The sequence below is a fragment of the Chroicocephalus ridibundus genome, chromosome 7 (genome assembly GCF_963924245.1).
Source record: "Chroicocephalus ridibundus chromosome 7, bChrRid1.1, whole genome shotgun sequence".
In the NCBI taxonomy this organism is placed as follows: domain Eukaryota; kingdom Metazoa; phylum Chordata; class Aves; order Charadriiformes; family Laridae; genus Chroicocephalus; species Chroicocephalus ridibundus.
This window is the reverse complement of record NC_086290.1, coordinates 58,723,449-58,741,066: the sequence shown is the minus strand read 5'-3', so window position 1 is coordinate 58,741,066 and position 17,618 is coordinate 58,723,449. Positions and strand designations below refer to the sequence as shown.

The window sequence follows — 17,618 nt, the reverse complement described above, 5'->3', positions numbered from 1 at the left end:
GGGGATGGTCGGTGTGATGGTCACCCTGTGCTAGCCCAAGCAGTGAGGCTGTTTTCTCTCTCTGACTGCGGATGGTCTTGGCAAGAGCTCTACAGAAACAGTGTGGGGAGGGTTTATGAAAAGGGAAGGCTGGGGGGGGCTGGAAAAGGGAGAGAGTGCGAGTCTGTGTGTGTGTGTGTCTGTGCGTGCATGCGTACACCCACATGTATGTCTGTGATTTTTTTTTTTTTTTAAAAAGTGAACAGTACAGTCACGTTAGCAGTTGTTGGTTGATGTAAGCTAAAGCTGCTGAGCTTCAAAGCTTAGCTGCTGAACATCAGAATTTGGAGAATTATGCTTAATCAAGTCATTCACACAGTATGATTAAGCTGAAAGCCCTGAGATGCGCTGCCAAAAGGCGCTCAGGGTTGATTGTTTAAGTGATAAATCCTCTACTTGCAGGGGTGTCCTGGCCTGGACACTGGCGCTGCACTGCAGGAAAAGAATGCCGAAGGGAGGTGCTGCAGGGGACTGGAGGAGAGATCTCTTCCACGGCTGGTAAGGGGAGACTCAAACTCACCTTGTCGGTGCTGCTGCTGCAGACCAGGGCGGGAGAGCTGGCGGGCTGCAGTGCTCCTGAAGCAGCAGAACCAGCCGCCCCGCTCCTTCCTTTGCCCACAGGCGAGATGCCACCATGCTGTGAAGCTGGCAGGCATGGCTGGTGCAGGATCTCTGGAGAAGGGGCAGCCTTGGTGCCTACCGTGGCTACCACTTCGGGATTAACTTCCTGGCCTGCTTCCTGCCCGTCTTCCTGAGCACCCGACCTACAGCTACCGCATTAGCTGACTTCGTCAATGAGCTCAGCCGGGTCTTCTCGCTCTGCCACGTGCCCGTGCTGTGCAGTGAGGGGATGGAGCAGGGCCCTGGTCCCAGGCTGGATCCAGGCAGCCAACTCAGAGGGCAAAGGAGACTCGTACCCCCAGCCCTCTGCTCCCTCGGACCTTCCCTGCTCGTGGTGTGACTTTTTCAACAACCTCATGCAGGCTGGTGTCCGGGTAGGTTCATTGCTACCCACACCAGAGTGTTGCTGGCAGGAGCTGTGTGGCCGGCGGGGCTCGGGGCAGCCCCATCCCAGGAACCAGCCCCGCAGACAGCGGCTGCGGGAGTGCGCAACCAGAGCAAGAGCTGACACAAGAAAGGTATGTTTTAAATACTTTTATTTCTTAATTTACATAAAGGTATATATTTGGCTTATTTATCTTTTTTTATACTCTGAGATTCACAATCAGTTGCTCTTAAAAAATAAAATAGTCATTTGTTTCTGAAAGAAATCAGAAAACTATTTTATACTCCTCCCTTGTATAACAAGAAAATATACTATATACTCCCGTACATCACGTAGCAAAAGTGATTGTAAGTGCTGGTTTACCAAACAATAAAGCAAATGGAGAAAAAACAAACAACGAGGACGGAAGGTGCAGAGAGGAACTCTGCTTTCCAGAGTACAGCCATTCGTTATAGGGTTTGGTCACCCTGAGGTGACCAAAGAGGTGACACTCTAGCTAGTCTGTGAAGGGGGAGAGGCTCTTGGGTTCACCCAGCTCTAGCTCTGCGAGCGATGGCAGCAGGAGGCATTACAGGTACTTGGGTTGGCAACTTGCTGCTTTTTGGGTAATTCTCTTGCCTCTCTGTGCAGTTCCCATTACCTCTGCTCCTCTCACTGTGTACAAGCCCCCTAATTGCTACTGTAGTGGGTGCATCGGTGCAAATGCACTATTAGCTGTGGAGGGGGTTAATGTTTGCTTACAAAAAAATAGTGTTTATTGAGTGGAGTAGAAGGAAGCCCTCATGATTCACTGAGGGGCATCCTGGAACCCCCGGTGCACTCTGGACACCCTGCACAGACCCTGATGAAGGCAGCAAGGCTGCAGCTAGCATGCTGATCCCACAGAGCGCAGGGAGACTGGGAGGACCCTGCGCCTTGAGGCAAACCATCGGCGATGGTTGACCCTGGAGCAGAGCTGGGGAACGGGGCAGAGCACTGGGAAGGCCCGGTCGCAGCCCTGAGGAACAGGGTGAAGCGGCAGGTACCAGGGAGTGGGGACAGGACACGGCAGCCCCAGCCGATAACCTCAACGCCTTTCCCCTCTCGTGGCTCCCTGGCCTGAGGAGATGTGTATGTGCTGGGATGCGAGGCTGTGAGTAGCGCTCCCTGCCTTTTGGTAGTATTTTCCCATGTTTTCAAATGTATTTAAGGGCTCCTGTTTGTTTGTCTACTATTAATTTTCAGACGTTCACATGAAGTGATTTTGTGTGCGAGAGATCAGTGGCTTTAAAAGCATTTCTGTCCTTATTGGGACTATTTAATTTTGTGTTGAAGTTTAGAACCACAAAGATAACCTTGATGACCTGAACTACTACCCTAAATGATGGGCTGGAATCTTGCTTCATTCGGTGTGATGGATCCTAAAATACATGAATTCTTATTAAAAACTAATTATCTTTTCCTATTAATAGCCTTTCTTGATAAAACCAGAAATACTAATTTTAGCGAGGGTTGTTAATCAGCTTGGATATAAGTAATATACATTCAATCTAGACTTCTGTTCTCATTCCAGAAACACTGCCTGTGAGTATACCAAAAATCGTTCCACTGCTCCTGCACCGCTCCACAAAGTCAACAACGCAGTGGCCCTAAGAGCTTCCAAGCGTGGCTACACCTACACCTACAGCAAACGGAGTCACAGGGGAAAGCAGCGCTGTGTGGCATGCCGAGCGCAGAGCGCAGCACCGGTACATACAATACTGTAAGTCCTTTTTTTAATAATGGGGAACTTCTGACCTCTAGTAGAGTACGACAGTAGAAACACAACATCGCTTGGTTATGCAGCATCTCAACAGCGAGTAGCTCGGCTTTGCATGTAAAGAAACTGAGGCCAGGCAGTGAGTTTCCTCAAGCCACACGCTGGCAGAAACGGGCCGCTGTGCTGGGACAGGGAACGGTATGTTAGAATCCAGGGACGAGGCTTGTGTGGCAACGCAGGTCTAGCTTCTGTTCAGTAATACGTGTGTTTCATGTCCAGATTTGATGTACCTCTTATTACCTTAATCTACGGACCCTTGATCTAATTGAGCTGGTTTCCCTCTAATGGACCGTGTACCTTTATAGAAGCACTAACTGAACAATTCTTCACAGCTAAAACAAGGAACGCAGCCTTTCAGCTTCTGGCCATTCCAATATGGGTCATCAGCGCGTGAAGGAGCAGCAGCGTCCGCAGGAGGTGGAAAGGCTGGGTTTCCTTTCCGTGCTGTTCCTCTCCTCTGAGCTGTCATAGCTGCTGCTTTGGCCTCCCTCTCTGACCCTGTGGGAGCAGGGATTCAGGGATCCCTTGGTGTGGAACTGCTGCAGGTGGGACTCACATCTCACTCCCTTGCTCGCTCCCTTCCCTCTTTCCTCGTTAAAAAGAAAACCACAGCACTTTCCTTCATATGCACAGAGGATAAAGCTGGCCTCCTGTAACAGCACTGTGCTTCTCTAACAAGGATTGGGGCTTGTCACCAACGAGGAGAGCTAGCGAAAGTACAAAACACTCAAGTTCCCTTTTCATTGTTGATTCCTGAGAATTAAGTTTAAGGACAATTCCTAATCTCTGAACTTTAGCGGGAATGCTTTGTTTAGTTGACAGTAAATGCTACAACAGAGAGAGCCTGTCAAAAAAGCAATTTAGGAACTGTGGCTCATCTTCTTTGGTCTCTGAGATGAAATGACTGCTTGTTGGGTTGCTTTTTGTTTCTTTTTAAACAGCCTGACAAGGAATTTCTTGATGGGAATCAGAAATTCATGTGCCTTTAAAGCCAAGGCTCCTAGACTACAGAGGCGGTATTTCCCCTACGAATGTAAATAGTGGCACGAGGTGGGAAATGAAGTATTGTTTTGGATTTGCTTTGCTTTATTGTTTCTAGCACCCGCTTGCTGTTCTCCAGAGGATGCCCAGGCACTCGAGGAAAATTTCTGGCTCTAGTTGTTTAACCAAATCTTAAAGCTACTGTTAAGGTATTTTAGGTGACAGAGCAACCTTTGCAGAAGAGTCCCGTGGAGCTCAATGAGGAGGAAAGGCTCACGTTGTGACAGGAGTCACCCTCAGAACCCATCTACCTGGGCAGAGACTGGCGATGGGGTGAGTATTAACCAGTAACTGGAACTACCGACTGTCTGCACTACGACGCTGTACTGTCAGTCCTGGCACACTCTGGAAGCGAATGGGAGACAAACCCCAGATTTACGAACAGTACCTTCCTGTGTCTCTGAGCAAACTTGTGCCACCATCAGGACAGGCAGCTTCCAGACTTAACTCGCAGCCAGTCCCGGTTTGGCATTTCCTTTGCTGATTTAGTCCTACTCGCAGCCCAACCACATAAGCACGAGAGAGAGGTGCATCCACCTACTCGAGGTGTGTGCGAAACTCGAGGGGAGTATCTAAACAGTGGGAGACATCCGAACAGAACAAAGGGAGCGGGGAGTTCACAGAACCAATGCCCTTTCTCTGGAAGGCCGACTCTTTCTCAGGGCCCGTGCTCGCCTGCCTTCCCCACGCTGTTCAGCATCAAGGTGACACAGCACAAACTTGGCTTGTGGAGGTCAAGTGCAGGAGACAAGACTGGAGTGAAATGGCACTCTGACCGCTTTACAGACCCACGCTTCTGACTGATGGGAGATTAACACAGTCCAGACACTGGCCTTGCATATTAAAGATCTCAAATGCATCTTCAGAAAGGTAAAAGTGACCAACTGACATCCCAGTAAGAGCAGTTTGGGACTGCGCATGGGGTTGGGCGTGCGTTAAACCTAAGCACTGTTCCAAAGGAAAGGGCTACGGTAGAGTATCAGCCACCTTCAGGAATACTGACAGCGGGAGAGTTGGCATTGGCGACACGGGTGATATGATACGCGTGTAAACAAAGCGTGGAGTCACTGGCACAGCAGTACTGCACTACCAGGCCCTAGTAAAGCAATTCAGCCAGATGGATTTTGGTATTTTAAAAGCCTGTGAACCTCCAAGGCAAGGCTGAATTTAGCATATTGAGCAAACTCTAGAGCCCGTAGGTATTCATGTCCAAAGTTCTTCTGGGCCCTTCTGTAACAACCACCAGCATACCCAGTGCAGTGAAATGCTCTCCTCTGTCCCATTGCTCAGCCTCAGGTGACAGGTCGTCATGCACTGGAAGCTGTCCTACCGTGCCCTTGCAAGGCCTGGTACCAGGGCACTGAGACGAGGAGAGTTGCGGACGTTACTCACGTCTGGTATGGTTGCACAGGCAGCTCCAGATTTTAAAGGTTTAAATAAAAACTGTTTATCTAAATATATATATATATATATCTCTGTCATCTACTGTCTTCAGCAGAGATAAAGCATCTTATGACATATTTAAATAAAAAATAATAATCTGAATTGAGCCTTCAGTGTTAAAGAAAAGGTGATGTACAGAATAGGTCCCCAACTAGTGCATCTCTGGGTGCGGGAGTGCTGACAGAAGAGCAGCATTCAATAGGGCCTAAGTTGCCCTAGAGATGATGCGGACTTTGTTGGCTACAACTAAAACCATATACACAATCCACAGTCACTCACTTGGGTGGCACATTGTGGGTCCAGTGGACAGTTGCTTTCGACGCTCAGAGGAACCTGTGAACGTCCTTATGCTCAAGAAGAACTCGTGTTCCAGGCTGCCCTGCTCATCTGGCGCCTGACCCTGCAGGCTGGAGCGGTGGGATTGATTTGCTGCTGGATAACCCTTCCAAGGTGGCGTGGAGCTGAAGGATCCACCGGTTTCCAGTACAGAAGGGCTTCGAGCTTGAGATTGGTGTGGTGGTGGTGGGAGCAGGAGTCCGCATGTCATTTCCTTCACCGGTAACTGCAAACAAAGAAGAGAAGAAGGTGGTTAATGGGTAGTCACAGGCGTTGATTGGTAATGGTGAACGCATGCACCCAGCTTTGTGGTGGAGGCCAGCTAAGATGCACCTTGCCTCCGCGCAGCTTGACCGGTCTGGGGAGAGCACTTTGGGATGTACTGTAGGCTTTTGGAATTGGAAACGCAAATGCATTGTAATCCAGGCAAAATCTGCCCAGGTGAGCCAGGAGCAGGTTTAGACTCCTGTGCATGTTACTTAAGGGCACCAGCCATGTCTTGTTCATGCCAGTTGTGTAGGTACAGCTGTGATGTGGGTTGAAACAGCTCAGCAGACAGCAAGGTTAATTTTTGCTAGACTGTTTTGAACCCCATCAGTTCACTCAAGAAAACAGGGACTGCCTCTTGTCCTGAACTGTCGCTTTTCAAAACCGCTGTCCTTTGGAGAGCCCAGTGGGGGGGAGTCCAGCATGCGCCGCCCCAGCAGCAGAGCTCAGCTGTCAGTATTGCTGCTAACAAGGCAGAGCAGACGCTGGCTTTCTGCTGGTGGCAGACACTTGCTTTGAAGAGCAACATCAGCACGTCTATTGCCTGGTGAGACACCAATTGCGCGTGCTGCGGAATACCCAAGTGGCCAGCAGCTTTCCTGGATTAAGTGGGAAGGATAACCAGCTCTCTCGCTGCAGGATTTCCTCTGAGAGGTTCTGTGCTCCATGTTACGCAGGAAATTGCCCCGACCTTAAAAAATCAGTGACTGCTGGGTTATAGAAAAATTGCCTTTAACAATGGCCTAGTTTTGCTCAACCTGTATAAAACTGGACCAAAAGAGAAGAAAGTACAGTGAAAAACCTAGGTGTGCGCAGGACCCAAGTGGTCAGTGTTCTATAATGCAGGTCTCAGCAACGCTACCTAATATTTGGTCACAGATTTTTGGGGCTTTTTTTTAAAAAAAAAAAAACCCAACCAATACCCTTTTTCTAAAAGCTACTGATAAATGACAATGTGCGAGTATGCCAGAATATATTCCCCTCTGTGGAAATAACACATCTGCTGTACTAGAGATTGTATTAAATCTTTTCCCCCAAAAGGCCATTCTTAAGTGTGGTATTGAGTTCTGATTTTATGATTACTCTTTCAATGCATTTAATTTATGGGAAAGAAATCTCCTCTTCAAAAACCTGCTTTAATTAATTTTGGCTACAGTAAAATGCGAGGAAGTGTTTATCAGTCGCCGCGGCTCTGAGCTGCAATGCTGTGACTGCTGGCGAGTGATAAGAACAGCATGACCAGAAGGGAAAAGAAAGGGCAGCGGGCGCGGGCCTCTCCCCCTGGCTCGCTGCCGAGGCCTCAGCTCCGCCGCCCTGGATCAAGGGTTGGAGTGGGGACAGTCCTCGCAATGACGTGCAAGTTCGTGTGCTGCCAGGAAGCATTTTTCTGCAGAAAATTTGGAATATGCTAGTAATGGTCACTTGACAGCGAGCAGATGTTGAACCAGAGCAATGCAGCAGCAAGTTTTTATGGACGCCAGGAATGTTCTAAGTTCTGGCCTCAGACAGTCACACCTGCTGCTGGTCAAGTCAATGGGGTTGCGTGGTCTTATCTGCTCGAAGGCGGGAGCACCGGGTTTCTGGAAGCAACGCAATGCAATAAAGGACACTTGAGTTGACCCCCCTGGTTTCCCTGTTTGTGACTTGCTCCGATTTGGGTTGAGGGTAGCAAAGGTGCAGACCGTGGCCGTCTAAGGTTGACTCTTGCCAACTTATAAGGAAAGAAAGGGGTGGCGAGGGGTTTTGGAGTGGTTGGGTAGCTCGAGACCAGTTGCTGGTTTGGGTCACTCACCGTCTCAGACTTTCACAGAGGCTGGTGGCATCACAAGTTGATTCACCCTGGTGGAGGGAAAACAGAAGTGACGCGTCAGCGCTGCAGTTAGCCCACAACCAGGCTCCTAAAAGCACACCAGCCTATTAAAGCCAGGTTCCTGTTGCTTAACAGTTTCTAGAGAGAGCGGACACTACAACTGTCCTGCACAATGGACTAAAGCTGAAGCCTCTCACAGCGGTGTCTGGTGGCAGTTCTGACAGTTGCTGGAACATGCCAAGTAACGTTGCTGACACTAATTGACAAGGATTTGGGAAGGTCCCAAAGGCATTCAGACGTAGCAGTTGTTTCCCTGAGCCGGTACCAAGACTGTTTATGCAGTGGCTGTTGAATGGCGTCCTTCGGACTGACACCATAAATGTAAACAGTCACCACTGATAAAAATTAAATTAAGAAAAAGAGGAGCTGTCTGTTTGTTTCCAGCCGCTGAAGACCTGCTGCTGTCCCAGACAACTGCTCCCACGTGATGGACGGGGGGCGGTGGGGACTGCAGCGTCACCAGGCAGAAGCTGTTCTGGGCAGCGTGCTGTCCCGCACCTCCTGCCGCTGAGGGCAGCGAGGGGCCCAGGCCCTGCCTGCTCCGCGGGCACCCGGGGGAAGGCAGCAATAGTTTCACAAAGTTCATCCCTTGGACCTGCTCCTTCTCTTTGCAACTCAGCCTCCCCCCGGCAGCTCTCCCGCCGCAGCAGGTCTCCGCTCCCCCCTGCCCCACGCTCTTCATGCCTCCCAGGGACAGGAGCCATCGCCTTCCGGAGTGTTAGTCACAGCAGGGGGGACGGTAAGGACAAGTCACCCTCGGACTCTAAGACCTTTGGGACTTGCTTTCTATCTCGGCTGTTCACTGATGTCAGTGGGAAGGCCTGGGCTCTTCGGGACGACGCTGGAAAACCCCCACCTCATTAAGGCCCTGGCCCCGTTTGAGTGCTTTTCCCGAGTGCACGCCAGCCATACTTGGCCACTAGAGGAGAAGAAACATGAGTCACAGAGGCAGAGTCTTCTCACACCATTCGGCTGTGCTAACTTCAAATCACAAGTAAACCGAAACTGCAGTGTTCTGTATCTTAAAGGATTGCAGCAGGATTTTGCCATCACAAGTAAAAGCGCAGCACCTTTCTGAATCGGTAAAACTTGGGCAGGGTTACGGGGGAGATCACAGGAACCATCGCTGCCTGAAATCCCAGCAGGTGAGAACCGCTCAGTGGAACACTGTTTTCCTTTGGAAAATGCCGAGTCATTAAAACTCATCTGTGGCTCTTGACCCAGGACACTCTTTTAGCGCTGAGAAGGGATAACGCTGGATTCAGACACGTATTCCAGGATAAAAATTAACCAGTGGTTAGAGCCCACCTTCCAAGAAATCTCTGCGTGAGAAACTGGCCCAGTTCAGCCTGCAGCCCCCAGCTTCGCACCAACCTCACAGAAAGTCTGTCTCCAAGATGCCCAGAAGCCTCTGTGCCTTTTCTGCCTTTCCAGGCTGTGAACTGAGGCGGTTCTGATGCAGGAGCTGACCCAGGGTTCTTTGTAGACTTACCGTGCGGGGTAGCCCTACGGCATTGGACATGACGTTGTAGTGACCGCTGTCACCGTGCGTCAACTACCAGAGTACATCAGAGAGAGAGAACAGACGACCTTGTAACGCTACGGGCAACTTTAGATGTAGGAAGTAAACTAGGATTTGTCATGAAGCTATCACAGAATACTGAAAGTCCAGCTGTTTGAATGAGCCATAATGTTGTTTGAAAGTCATGTCCCTTAACGTATAATTCATTCTACATGTTTCCAAGATACAGAACAGATACAGAACAGGTTAGCCTTGCCATCACTTTCTCTTTAGCACAGAGAACCCACCTGCGCTGATGACAGACGAACTGTAAACACACAATCCTCCTTATATTACTGAGAGTTCAGCCTCCTGTGGGATAAAATGTACCTTCCACACAAGTACTTCCGTTGTCCCCGAGTCGTGAGAGTTACTCGTTCTTTGCATTTTAACACATTTCTTTCAACTTTGCTTTATCTCTCTTTCACAGATGGGAACAGAGGCCTAGAGGGGCTCATCCTGAAACGCATTTAGACGATTTCATGGGAAATTAGACCCCACGTGACTCGAGAACCTGCCGGGGAGAGCGGTGGCGTTCAGGGCTGCCCCGGGCAGCTGGTGGGCAGGAGAGGGAGCGAGTCTCGCAGGCCGGGGTCGGTGCAGTCCTCCTCCCCCGCTCCGGAGCAGACGGGGGGCGCTGCCTGAGGCACAGCCAGGTTTCCGTGAGGCTCGGCTGAGAGTGCCAGCAGGTCAGCTGTGAATTTTTATTTTTTTTTTTAAAGCAAAACCACTAACAATAAATTTTAGATTCTCTTAGGTGGTAAAATGTAGTACATGGACTTAAGCTAACAAGGCTCAAGAGCATCTAAATCCCTGTTTAAGTCCCACTTGCCTTTCTAATAACGATAATCCCCCCCGAATAGATTGTCGCTTCCGATTTGGGGATATCTGTTGACTAAACATTGGTTCCTAAATTGTTCTGGTTTATCTGCAGTGTTTTCTCAAGATTGTGAATGTTTTCATTCCTGAAAGAGCGCGGGGTGGGAACCACTCTGTTATTTCCTGAGGGGGAGGAAACTTACCCAAATTGCCTTTCAAGAGCAGAAGCTGTACAACTTTTTTTAGTTTTTTACGGGCTCCTCCAGCAGTTAAGAATGTGGCTGACTCCTTCTAACCCCACCGTCTCCTCCCCTGTCAAACCTAAATATTTCTGCTAGATCCTATCAAACCGTTTCCATGTAGTGTGACAGCATCTATAATTCTGAAGTATTTATAAGGCTGTCTGTTTAATATTAAACTACACGCTCTAGAGCTGTTAAATATTTATACTATGTAAAATGGATCTAATTTAAAGCACCTCAAGCCGGTGAGAGAACTGCATAAGAAGCAGAAGACGAATTTAAGGTAACAGAGGAGTGGCCAAGACGTTTTACCACTCAGCTGTGCTCTACTTTGCTTCAGGAGCTGTGCGGAGATGACGCTCCAAATGCTGTGTCCCAAGCCAACAGATGCTGGGGATGACAGTTTGCAGTAAATGCGGCTCTGCCGAACAGTTCCCAGCACAGTCTGGGCCTTACGAGGCTTTTGAAGGAGGTTTTGCTGCCCACATCCCATCCAAGGGTGCGCTGCCCCAGCCTGGGCCAGCAGGAACAGCACCCAGATCTCCCGTCTCACCTGCAGCTCCGCCTGCTCCAGAATTTAGGGTGAAGTTGTGAGAAGCAGTCGCGGGACACACGTCCCGCTGGCTTTCCGTAACATACGGGCTGATGACCGTTTGAGCTCCATGAATACGTCGTCTCTGGTCATGAGCTCGACCTCGAGCAAGTAACAGGACGTGCAGAAGGAGAACACGCTTTGGTATGCGCAGCACCGTCGTGCACAAGGCTCCACGACAAAGGCTGTGCTAAATAAAGCTTGTGTGGATGCTGCCAACACCGTTTAACGTTAACTTTCAGACAAAACTTAAACAACACACTTATTTCAGTATCCCACAGCTCTCCAAAAGCCCCGTTTTCTTGCCATGTAAACGAGTCAGGCTCTGGCTTTTGTAACAGAGAAGCATATTAGGAAATAACGTCCTAATTTTTACAGCTTGCTGTACTTAACATCACTTAACTTTTACAACTAACAATGAAATATTTCGGTGGGGCCCTTCTAGCCTGCAAAGAACTCATTTTCGGACTAGCAGGAGCTCACTCCGCAGACGGGAGTGCTGGGGCTGCAGGGGCAGCTGGGTCACTGCCTCGACAGCAGCTCCTGCCTGCGACTGGGGGCCCTTCTCCTTCCTTCACTTCACTGGCCGCAGTTCTGTGCTTCTGAGGTACCAGGCGATGTGCCGTAAAGTGCCAGACTGAAGCAGCGCTTTAGGAAGGGTAACAGTGACTAATGGCACCCTTCCCCAGAGTGCCCCCGTCTGAACGTCTCAGATGCTGCTGGGGCTGTAACCCTCTCCCGAAGGCCTGTGCACACACCGAAAGCAGAAATTCCAGGTGATGAAACGCTTAAATGCACAGACATCCTTGAAAGGTAAAGCGGCTCTATGGCCTTAAATCCATGAGAAACAAATCTTTTTTTCAAATGCAGCTAGTCAAAGGGGGTTTTTTGGCATCAAAGCATTAGAGCCAATGCCACACTCCAGCCGTGTACCGGTGACGATCAGCAGCCCAGCCAGGCGCAAATCCCGCCACTGAACATGAGCAGCAGCACGCAGTTCTAATGTCGCTCTCTGAAACTCGGCAAGAAAAAGAGGCTAAGGTTTTCATTCACAGCTCCACACCTGTACGACTGTCAGAGGTAACAGTGAATTCTATCTACTGATAAATGAAGACGGGAAGTTACTCGCCCGTGAGGCTGGCTCGTGCTGTAGTTATCACTGTTTTCCTGCAGATAACCGACAAAACGCTTACGGAGCAGGAGAGCTGGGGCAGCCTTCCACACTGGGTTTCTTGAGCTTGAAATGCACACAACCTCGTCCATCAAACCCAGGGCCAGAAGTAATGCTGTCACTGTGGTCTCCCTGACACCCGCGAGAGGACAAGTGTCATTGTAAGGAAAGAGGTCGCCGAGGCAGCGCAGCATCCAGTGGGCTTGGGCACCGGCAAAGGTCTCTCCTGCACAGTAACCACCTCCCCACTTCCCCGCTGGGGCTCAGAAGGGGAGAAATGTCAGGAAAGCCTATGTTCTACATCTGGGCTCACTTCGTCCACCACCTTGCTACGGCAGGGATCAATTGCTTTAAATAAATCCTTGCTGAAGCCAATTGCCAAAACACATTAACATTTTAGTAAACAAAGGAGGGAAACGGACACAAGTTTACAGACCGTCCTGCTGGTATTTTCCACCCCTGTCTGCATAGTGTCATCACCCTCACAAGCACTCGGCCCCGAGAGGATGCAGAGCTTATTGCGGTTGGCCTGCCAGCAGCACAAACGGGTCACGCGGGACCAGGAAACACCTTAAAAACACAAACAACCGCGTTATCACACCTCAGCCATACGCCACGCAGACCCTACGGCTTCGTCTCACCGGCATTTCAGCACAGAGGGATTTACAGCTGCATTTCACTGGGATTTCTGTCACGTTTCCCTTGAGGACTTTGAATCAAACTCCTCAATGCACCGAGTTTCATCTAGCAGCGCACAATGCCAGCGGGGCTGCGGATGCGGGCACGGAGCTCATGCAAAGATTCCTGTCCCTGAAACAAATCAAAGGCGGCCGTGGTGATTCTGCTTTCTCTTATTTCGCTCGCCGCAGACGCCTGCCCCAGCTGCTGGCTCTCTGCGGCTCCTGGCAGTAGCACGTACTGGTCCCAGCCCTGCACGACATACTGGTCCCAGCCCTGCACAACCTTTTTGCCACACGCTTTACCAAGGGGAAAACCGGCCGGCTGGAGACTCCCGTACAAGTGTGTACCTTTTCTGCCCTTCGTTATACGGAGTTTTTAATCAAGCAGCGCAGACTATAGATACGTTAGCCATGACTGTCCTCCAGCAGCGAAGCATAGTTGCCATTTTCGCCTGCCGTTGGCGGGAGATGGCTTTGGGTCCCCGCTCCACAACAGAGCTCTCCTGGGACGCCGCACAAACTGCCGGGTGTGTTCTACCTGCTCCCTACACAAACGGCTGCAGAGCATTTAACCGACCCCCCTGAGCAGCGTGTGAGAACAGCCGGATCGGGGATTGCTTCCATAGCATGTCCTGCTTTAACTCAACCCCAGCTGTTTTGATAGCAGAGTCAGTAACTCTGGGACAAAGCACGCAGGATTAACACCGCGCATTACTGCAGAAACTCGGTGCTTTGATTTACAAGGCTCGTGGTACGCTGCACCTGAAACCAGAGACTGGAAGTGGAGACGCGTGAAAGGTGAGCGGTAACAATACATCAACCGAGACAGACCCCAGCGAGCGGCAGGGGGACAGGAGCAGCACAGCCAAAGGTGGCCTAGCACCGAGCCCCCTGATGCTCGGCGACAGGCTCATCCGCCCCCAGGAGCAGGCTCTGTTTGAGGAGGCTGAGGCCAGTTTGCTGAAGGGGAGGGACGCTAAGCAGAGCGCTAACGAAATTCAACAAAAATCAGGCATTGGAGCGGGAAACCATTGCTTAATTTAGCTCTGCCGGCTGCTCGTCCTCACTCATTTCTACCCTGAGAGGACGCCTGGGGCTGCTGTAAGTCGGAAGGACTCCAGACCGGGCCCTGGCAGCGCAGCCTTCCTGGTGGCCGCCGGCACAGCGTTGCCCTTCCCTCTGGAGACAGCGGTGGTGGCTGCGCCTGTAGCAGCGGCTCACAGCCCGGCGCGGGGGCTGACAGGTGCTGCGCCAGCTGCGCTAAAGAGATGAATTGCCTTAAAGCCCCTCTTCTTCCTGCGCGGCAGTGGGGTTAGCGAACGGAATCATAATCGTGTACAGCAAATACAGTTTTTTCTATCTAGCGGGAACAGCCCCTTAAAGCTGCGCAGACTCTGATGGCGTTTTCCATGGGTCCATTTAATCTAGGTGCGGAGCGTATTTGCCTCCAGAGGAAGAAACATAGGTCAGCTTCTATTTTTTCCTCTTTCGCAGATCTTGCCAGAGGAGAAAACAGGCGCATGAAGCAAAAATCAATAACCTTTCCTTCTGTTTTTCCAGGCAGCTGCGACTGAGCAGCTGTGACGACGAGCGGTTCAGAGCCCTCATTAGGGTATCGAAGCCTTGGATGGAAATGAACTCCGGAGCCAAGTCTGCCTTGCTGTGGTACGCTAACGGGGAGTCCTGACGTTAGTGAAGATGCGGGGCTCTGAAGCCCCCAAAACTTTGTGCCGGAGCCTGTCCCTGCATGTATAATTCTGCCAGATGACGCTGGTCTCAGAATTAAGGTGGGATTTTTAGTGCCATAGGAGATGTGGGTAACGGCATACTCTCATGTCCACTGAAAGAATGGAGGAAGGAGGAAGCGGAGGGCAAGACTGAATGGGAAAGGGGATAAAACATGAATTAAAAAGCGGGTATGATCCTATTCAATCTTTAAACAGAAAATCCTGTAGAACTTCCTGATGCCACTTGACAAGAAACAAACTTCTTACGCTCCAAAATAACCGCCTCATGCTACAGCTCCGTTCACCAACCTCGAAGGTACCAGGTACGGGGAACCGTCCTTCCGCTTGGCTCCGCTGCACGCCTGGGCCAGCCCTGCCTGCCACGCGGCAGTGGTCTGGCAGCGAAGTTAGGAGGGACCAAACCAGAGCACGCAGGACACTCTTACTGAATCGCTGGAAGGAAAACTCCAGCAGTTTTGTCCCTGTTTCACTAAAAGATGCCATTCAGGCCCAAGACCCAGCTACCAGTAAATTACTGTAACACACCTACAGTCACAGCTTGCTGAGAATCTGCCTCACAGATCTCTCCACGTGAAGAGGTCACCGACTGTTATAAAAGTCAATACCTTCGTAATATGTTCTGTGACCACGACAGGCTACAGGAGACAGACTAGCAGGGCTGAATTTTTCATGATTTGTTCTATTTCCTTGTGTCAGAAAGGGTTTCTGGCTTGGAAGGCTGCCTTCTGCTCGCTGCTCCAGTCACCTGCGTGGAATCTGATCAGATTCCGGATCTGTGCCAGGGCAGCCTTAGCAAAGAAACTGTCTTAGCCCGAGTTTAAAGTATCCTCCTGTGCGGAAAAGTCCCTGCATATGCCAAGGACCGTCCTTTGCAATGACAATGCCAACTGACATATTGAAGCCATCGCAGGCATATGGTTTAAGAGCCCCTTGTACCTTGTGAGCAAGTGCTTTTAATCCTGTTTTACCGCCGGTGAACATTTTAGGGACGGCACCTGACTTCCTGAAGGTCGCAGCAGAGTCAATAGCCAAGACAGCAGGAGGACTGCAAGTAGTTCTTGATCTGGTGCTCGTCTTGGCCAAGTAAGCTTTGCCCTCCTGTAACTTCGGGCACGTAGAGAAATTACTGAAGTGCTGTTCTTCAGCAAGAATGGAGCTGGGAACAGTCTAGGAATATTGTTTTCCTTTCCGGTGGCGCAGGAGATGAACCTCAGAAGGGCAGTATACGCGGGGAACCGATGGGCTTGGAGAACCCTGAAGTTCTGCCGGCGGCCTCTTCCGCAGCTCGCAGTCAGCAAGAGCTACGCCAGCACCAGCTGGCTCAGTCCTTCTGCCTGTACTTAAGCAAAGCTCCGGCTGCCAACAATTAGCCTGAACAGCATATTTCAAATGCCATGAGCGTAAGGACCACAACTGAGATCAAAACGCCTGTGACCAACCGAACTGACCTTTGCCACCTTCCTGCCTCACCTGCAGGAAATCCACAGGTTGGCTACGGCAACGGGAACACGTCAGTATATTTTTCTATATGAGACCATGTTTTCCAGCTACATGAAACCAGCAGCTCCCAACTGAAGAAGCAAACCAGCCTTTAAAATTCAGTCCCAAGCCATTACATTCTTACATTTGCTAGCTCCGTTTATGGAGTTGCAACCATGGCTAGTAAACAGGGGAGGAAAAACCAGCTCTGCAAGCAAGCGTTTTCCACCAATAATAATACTACTTATATTTTCACTGCCTCTTCCCTTCACATTCCCGACCCTTCAATTCCATATGAACCATCTAATAGTTTAATCTTATTCCATCTGCAGTCCGTGCACCTTTATCATGCCACTCTCGGATATTCACAACACACGCTTTGCCTCTTCTTCCATCATCACAGGTCCTCTGCATCCCACTCTGGGCATTTTGCTGTAAATTCACACGCCTTCAAAGGCCAAGGACATCTTATCTGGGCTAATAAAGCATTGTGCACTCATATTACTGTAGGAAATGTTTAATTATTGCTCTTTTGTAAAGTAAAAAACAACGCAATCATATTATTCTCCTTAAAGAGCTGAATATCAGCAGTGAGTGAACTGTTCCTCAAACGTCCCTTTATGGCAGGTGTTTGATTAAATCCACTCGCTGGCCCTGAAACCCCCGAATTCAAACTCTGCTTCAGCGCAGCACTGCGACGTCTCTCTACAGTGTCCAGCCTCTTCAAAAAACCCCTCGCAATCCATCTTAAAACGTTTCATAGAAGAAATACCCTTTTTAGTACTGTAAACTACCAGACGGGAAGATGCCGTGTATGAGGCTGGCGTGCCAGGTTAACACCTGGGACGCCTTAACGGGGGGGCCCCTGTCCTTTGCTGGCAGCAACACGGGGTCGTCTCCTGGGTCCTCTCTGTCTCTAACCGCTGCCACCGAAAAATCAGAGAAAAAGAGGGTTGCGAGCCCTTCCCCTGCCCCACATAATAGAATCTGCAAAGCAAAAATAAGGTCAGACACTTTCAAATTACTGCAATAGGAGAACGGGGAGATCATTTTATACCTAGTTCTAGAAAAGGCTAAAAATAAGCCTGATGTGAGGCAGAAGACGGAGTCTGAAAATGGATTATTCTCATTTTTCCTGTAATGTAATTTGCAGATGTGCCGTGTTTAAGAGAGCAGAAAAGGTGTTTGGAGTAGGGCTTTCTTCTTGTGGCTTGCGCTACCTAGTCTGTAACGAGCGTTTTCTCTCTAGGGTTTGTACCCACCGCTTTAAAAATGAAATGTTAATCAGCATGGCTACTCAGCAAGACTTTCCACGCCTGATCAAAGGTGTTAAGAGTCATGGTTTTTTTATTAAATGTTTAATTTTAATTTTAGGAGAGAAGCAAAACCTACTAGAGCTGTTTAAATAACCTGATACTTGTCACGTAACCAAACGGGTGACCCATTTAGGCTGGCAGGTCTCTGAAGTGCGGGCGGTAGCTAGTTAAACACTTAAAGTCTTTTATTCTGGCCAGCTGCATCAGTGC

General features: G+C 49.9%; 1 protein-coding gene and 1 long non-coding RNA gene across 4 annotated transcripts in view; one reads left to right on the top strand and one right to left on the bottom strand.

Moving 5' to 3' along the window:
* Positions 1–294: 294 nt before the first annotated feature.
* LOC134518267 (uncharacterized) lies at positions 295–2,728 on the top strand. The gene is made up of 3 exons (XR_010071920.1): positions 295–537; positions 661–1,178; positions 2,598–2,728. It is a non-coding gene; the product is annotated as an uncharacterized LOC134518267 (long non-coding RNA).
* A 320-nt stretch (positions 2,729–3,048) lies between these two features.
* LOC134518266 (sphingosine-1-phosphate transporter SPNS2-like) overlaps positions 3,049–17,618 on the bottom strand; it is a 139,561-nt gene continuing 124,991 nt past the window's right edge. For all 3 annotated transcript variants that reach the window (XM_063340799.1, XM_063340800.1, XM_063340801.1), the window contains 2 exons: positions 7,723–7,769; positions 3,049–5,889 (listed from right to left, as the gene is read on the bottom strand). Coding sequence is in view for 1 of the 3 variants with exons in the window: in XM_063340800.1 (XP_063196870.1) it covers positions 7,727–7,769 (43 nt within the window). In the remaining 2 variants the exon portion in view is untranslated. The remainder of the gene's footprint in view (positions 5,890–7,722; positions 7,770–17,618) is intronic.